At 35.9% G+C, this 5,865-nt stretch overlaps 2 protein-coding genes across 2 annotated transcripts; one reads left to right on the top strand and one right to left on the bottom strand.

Moving 5' to 3' along the window:
- Positions 1 to 10: 10 nt before the first annotated feature.
- On the bottom strand, positions 11 to 1,491 carry LOC17874266. Its single transcript, XM_006279076.2, has 2 exons — positions 927 to 1,491; positions 11 to 802 (listed from the first exon to the last, which is right to left on the bottom strand). The coding sequence occupies exon 2, from the start codon at positions 796 to 798 to the stop codon at positions 385 to 387; it is 414 nt and encodes a 137-aa protein (XP_006279138.1). The 5' UTR covers positions 799 to 802; positions 927 to 1,491; the 3' UTR covers positions 11 to 384.
- Positions 1,492 to 4,013: 2,522 nt separating this feature from the next.
- Positions 4,014 to 5,546, top strand: LOC17874268 (UPF0481 protein At3g47200). Its single transcript, XM_006279074.2, has one exon. The coding sequence runs from the start codon at positions 4,014 to 4,016 to the stop codon at positions 5,424 to 5,426; it is 1,413 nt and encodes a 470-aa protein (XP_006279136.1). The 3' UTR covers positions 5,427 to 5,546.
- The last annotated feature ends 319 nt before the right edge of the window (positions 5,547 to 5,865 follow it).

Here is a 5,865-nt window from a genome sequence, read left to right as displayed (position 1 = left end):
ACATGTTCACTGTGCAGAGTTTATTCATACGCATTTCGATAGTCCATGGACATTTGCATCGTCAGTTGCAGCGTTGTTGCTTCTTATATTTGCAGCTTTACAAGTCTTCTTTGCAGCTTATAGCTATTTCCGTCCTCCAGAAGAAAAGTGAGAGGTTCTAAATTTGTACACGTAAACATACTGAATGATTTCTTAAGTTAACTTAGTTAAGTGTTCTGATTCTTGAATCTTGTATATATATTTTCTTTGAACACTTTTAATTGTTTAACCTTCAAAAATATATGCTTGTATTTGATAAACATGTAACCAAATACAAAAAAAGGTAGAAATCAGTGGCTCAAGACAAGATAACATTATCAAGAGAGGCAGTACAAGTTCTCTTAGTCACTTAGCGGCAGTTTCTGTGACTCCTCGTATATCAAAGGTCTTGACTTTGTTGAATTCATTATTCATTGGCGAAGAAGATACATCTGTTTCTGCGTAGTGATGATCTTCATAAAAATCGTTGACTTGCGGTCCAAGATAGTTGGTGCTTACATGCGAGGCCCCTTCATATTCTGGTTTGGGTTTGAACATGCATTCTTCAGGCATCTTCTTGCACGAGCTGTATTTTACATCTTTGTTCTTTTTTGCAACCGGCTCTGGCAATCTCTCTGTTTTCAGAGGTTCCCCTTCATTTTTATCTTTTTCACCAAATGGCTCTGGCAATATCTCTGCTTTCACGGGTTCGTCTTCTTTCTTGCTCTGCTTCTTCTTGAAACACATGACTTTGAAACAAGTGAGACATCCTGTAGACATTTTTCTTGGGAGGTGGATAGATAAGTTTTAACAAACAATATGTGTGTTTTTGTTCAACTTAAAGAAGGTAATACCAGAAACAAAAAAAAAAAAAAAAAAAAAAAAAAAAAAAAAGAAGAAGGTTATACCAGAAACAAAGATTTGATTCCTTGAATGAAGATGGTTACATCTTCGAAAAAGAGAGAAAGAGACCTGAGTTATTATTATTATAATAAAGGGTGTTTCTTTTCAATATGAATCCTTGGGTCTCCATGTACGCAGCTTCCTTTCTTCCACCACTCACTTCTTGCAGGAAATTACCAAAAGAGAGAAAACAAAAAAAAACTTTAAAAAGGTATACCAACTCGGATCCAGGAGCTCACTTTATCCAAATCTTACTACTTTTATTGTACCACTTTTTAAAACATCAATAAGAAAAAACATGCTAATGTATCCTTTTATAAGTAAGTTGAATAACAGTTATTTCAACTCCAGTTTTTTCCAATCATTCATTCATTTGCATCCAACCATTTGCACCCATTAACCAGAGGTGGTGGGCTAGTGGTTCTATCTTGGTGGAAGAGTCGCCCTGTTGGTCTTGGTCAGGAATCGATTCTTCTCAGACGCAGAATTGCTAGCTTTATCCCTTTGATCACGTGGGATACCCTCTCCCCAGAGATTAGTCTCGGATCCTTACATAGGTCTGGGGATTTACCCTGAGTTAACAAAAAAAAAACAAAAAAAAAAAAAACCATTTGCACCCATAGTATAATATGCGTTCTTCAAAAAAAAAATTATCTCGTATTTGTGGTATTTTTTTTATAGAAAGACAAAAATAGTGGTATTTTTCCTCTCTTTTATTAAGTGATATCATCTATAAAAACTGAATTTTTAAGTTCTCCCAAAACAGTGAACTTCTCATTACTTGCATTATAACAAAAAAAAGTATGTGAAAAAATAATAATGTATATTTATGTGTACATTAAATTTAGATGATTTAGATTCTTTTCAAAAATAAATTTAAATTTATGTATCACAATGGCTTATGCTATTTATTCAACATACGCATAATATAGGCTGGAGAAAGAAACAACAAAGAGAGTTAATACTGTATTATCTTTTACAATAAGAAAGAGTCGTCGTTTCTAGTAACTTTGACCGCAAGACTGAATTTTTATGCCCTAGTCCAAAAGTCCAAGTCTTTGATTAACCAAGCCACCAGATGTGACCCTTTTTTCTTACCCCTACCAAAGACGCATGCAGAAAGGTGACATTTGTTTTTCATTTTGGTAAGCAGGTTTGACTCCATGCATGCAACTTCCACTCTTTACAACCCCAAATCCAAAAGCCAAAGGGTAGGAGTAGGACAAACGGTTGACTAAATCAGAAAAATCTATTTTGACAAAATTAATGATCCATTAAAGAAAATTTTAATTAAAAAAGGGGCTAAATCCTCGGCTGCTTTCTTTTTAACACTTCTGATATTTGTTCTTAGATAAAAATAAAAATGATATATGTTTGGATTTGTAAAAATTGAAATCAGATACATAGAAGTAATCAGTGGCTCAGAAGAAGATAATAAATATTTATCCAGTCTAATAAGTAAAGATGCGTTGAACAAATCACATCTCTCAACCACTTGTCTTCTTCATTCACCTCGCAGCTTCTTTTGAGACTTCTCGTAAATCAAATGTTTTGACTTTGTTGAATTCATTACTCATCTCTGAAGATTGAACATCTCCATTAAATTTATCACATAAACCGAGTTGTTTAAAGGAGTAATATATTTTTCCAGAGCCAACATCGCTGCTGCCACATTGTGAGTCGAAGTGTATGTTCTCATCTGTGCTGATTCCACTAACTGGTTTTGTCAATCTCTCCGCTTTCGAGGGATTGCCTTCTTTCTTGCTCTGCTTCTTCTTAGAACATATGGCTTTCAGAAAACTTAGACATCCTATAGACATTTTTTGTTTTGTACGTAAGATCTCACTACCAGAGAGACAGAGATTTTGATTCTGACATTCATGAAGATGTTAAAAATGTTCTTCACAAAGAGAGAACTAATAATTCCTTAGATTTTATATAAACGTCTCTCCTATAATTGGCTTCTTGAGAGTTGACTTTAGTAAACGCAAATTTGAAGTTGGTGACTTCCACCACACACACAGCTTCCTTTCTATTTCCCACTCAGTTATTAGGAAACTAGCTACCAAATAAAAGCCAATTCTATCTACACGCAAACGCCTTGAGCATTTTTGTATCACATAGAACATATTTTAATTTCTTTGAACTCAATCGATTTTGCTTGAAATGTATACTTTTTAAATGATACTCCATATCTTAAGAAAACAAACAATACACATAAATTACAAACGCAAACGCAAATAACTTATCCAGGCCTATAAGGAACTGAAAGCATCTTTCAAAGACAAACAAAACAGTCTCTTTATTTTTGCACAAATTTAGCAAGAAAGCAATTTTAGAGATTCTGAAGATCATTTGCTGCTCCCTCCTTGTCCCGTAGACTTAGTCTCTGCCACTTTACCAAATTCATACGTTTTCACTTTGTTGAAATCATTTGTCGTCGGTGAATAACCATTATCACCTTGCAAAACATAGTAACTGACCGGTGGTTCCGATTTGGGTTCTTCTTTTTTCTTTCTGTTAAAGGGCTCCGATTTGGTTTCTCTCGCAGGTTTGTGTTGTTGGAAGGAGCATATTTTTATGACGAAAAACAAAAAGAGAAGAAATAAACATATGTTGATAAACATTGTCAACATTTTCTCTAGAGGTTGTAAATGAGTTTAACAAACAAGGTACTACTTGCTTGTCCAACTTAAATAAAGTGTAGAGACAAAATAAAATAAATTTGATTCTGGAAGATGTTTTAATGTACAGTTGCTATTATCACTTCTTTTATTTTATGTTTACTTGACTAACGCAGAGTTGGATCCACGTACTTTCCTAGTTTTTCTAACGCCAACTCGCACACAGTCACGACTTCATTTGACACCAAGACTCCAGTCTAACTCACTGAGGATCGATAGATGCCAAACATACTTTTGTTAGGTTTCCAAAAAATATTACTTTTGTTCCTCTGCCGACCTAACGTGGATGGAGACTTGTCAACGTTTTGCTAGTGCGAAATTTCACTTCTCTTTCCTGAGTTTCATTACAAAATTCTACGATATAACTTTAATCTGTAGGTGGGTTTGAACATTTGTACTAAACTACAAATGAATCCACAGGCCAACCAAAGTGCAGGCCAGAATAGTCATGGTACTATCATCCCGACAACAGTCCTGGACATATATCGATTAGTTTCAGAAGATGCTGGTCCGAAGCTGCTGAGAGAATCAGCTGGTTCAAAGTCATGTTGCATCTTGAGAATCCCACAGAGCCTTGCAAGAATCAACCTCAAAGCTTACGAACCAAAGATCTTATCCATTGGTCCTTACCATCACGGCAAAGAACATCTCCAGATGATACAGCAGCATAAACGCCGATTCTTGAAGTTTTTCGTGGCTAAAATGGAAGAAAAGGGTTCTGATCCTCAAGAACTGGTCAAAGTTGTATCGAGTTTAGAAGGAGTTATAAGAGGTTCTTACTCTGAGGATCTTGGTTTAGATTCTGAAAAATTGGTTGAGATGATGGTGCTTGATGGTTGCTTTATCCTCACGTTGTTCTTTGTTGTTACCGGGAAAGTTGTTTACACAATTAATCAAGATGATCCTATTTTCAGAATGCCATGGATCTTGCAATCGATTCGAGCCGATCTTCTACTTTTGGAAAACCAGGTTCCGTATCTTCTTCTTCAAGCTCTATGCGAAGCATCGAGGTTAGTTGCTTGTAGTGGTCTTAACGAGATGGCTTTTGAATTCTTTGACTACTCATTACAAAAACCAGAGAGCTTTTGGAAAAAACATTATGGTCTTGAAGCAAAACATCTTCTTGATTTGATACGTACGACTTTTGTTCCTGTTCCGTCTCAAACAAGCATCAAAGATCATAGCTATCTCACAATCCTCTGTTGTTCCGAGGGGGAACGAGGAAAATCTAGCAGTAAACCAGATCATGAATATCTCGAATTCGTTCTCTCAGCCAAGAAGCTTCATCTTCGAGGAATCAAGTTCAAACCGAGGAAGAACACAGACTCAATCTTAGACATAAAGCTTAGTAACGGTGTGCTTCATATTCCTCCGGTAGTCATGGATGATTTTACTGCCTCGTTCTTGTTAAACTGTGTCGCATTTGAGCAGTTATATGCTGTAACATCGAACCACATAACGAGCTACGTAGCTTTCATGGCCTGTCTTATAAACGAAGAAGGCGATGCAGCGTTCCTTAGCGAAAAAAGGATCCTGGAGAACTATTTTGGAACAGAGGAGGAAGTGTCTCGGTTTTATAAAAGCATTGGTAAAGACATTGCCCTCGACTTAGAGAAGAGTTACTTAGCAAAGGTGTTTGAAGGTGTTAACGAGTATACTTCAAAAGGATTCCATGTTCACTGTGCAGAGTTTATTCATACGCATTTCGATAGTCCATGGACATTTGCATCGTCAGTTGCAGCGTTGTTGCTTCTTATATTTGCAGCTTTACAAGTCTTCTTTGCAGCTTATAGTTATTTCCGTCCTCCAAAAGATAAGTGAGAGGTTCTTTCTTTGTACACATGAATGATTTTTAAAGTTAACTTAGTTAAGTGTTCTGATTTTCTGAATCTTGTATATATTTGTTTTTTGCTAATTTCTTTAACACTTTTGATTTTACTAGTTTAACCTTCAAAAATATATGCTTGCATTGATAAAACATGTAACCAAATACATAAAAGGTAGAAATCAGTGGCTCAAGACAAGATAACATTATCAAGAGAGGCAGTACAAGTTCTCTTAGTCACTTAGCGGCAGTTTCTGTGACTCCTCGTATATCAAAGGTCTTCACTTTGTTGAATTCATTATTCATTGGCGAAGAAGATACATCTGTTTCTGCGTAGTGATGATCTTCATAAAAACCGTTGACTTGCGGTCCAAGATAGTTGGTGCTTACATGCGAGGCCCCTTCATATTCTGGTTTGGGTTTGAACATGCATTC

Source organism: Capsella rubella, unplaced genomic scaffold (genome assembly GCF_000375325.1).
Source record: "Capsella rubella cultivar Monte Gargano unplaced genomic scaffold, Caprub1_0 scaffold_153, whole genome shotgun sequence".
Taxonomy (NCBI): Eukaryota; Viridiplantae; Streptophyta; class Magnoliopsida; order Brassicales; family Brassicaceae; genus Capsella; species Capsella rubella.
This window is presented reverse-complemented; position numbering and strand designations above follow the sequence as displayed.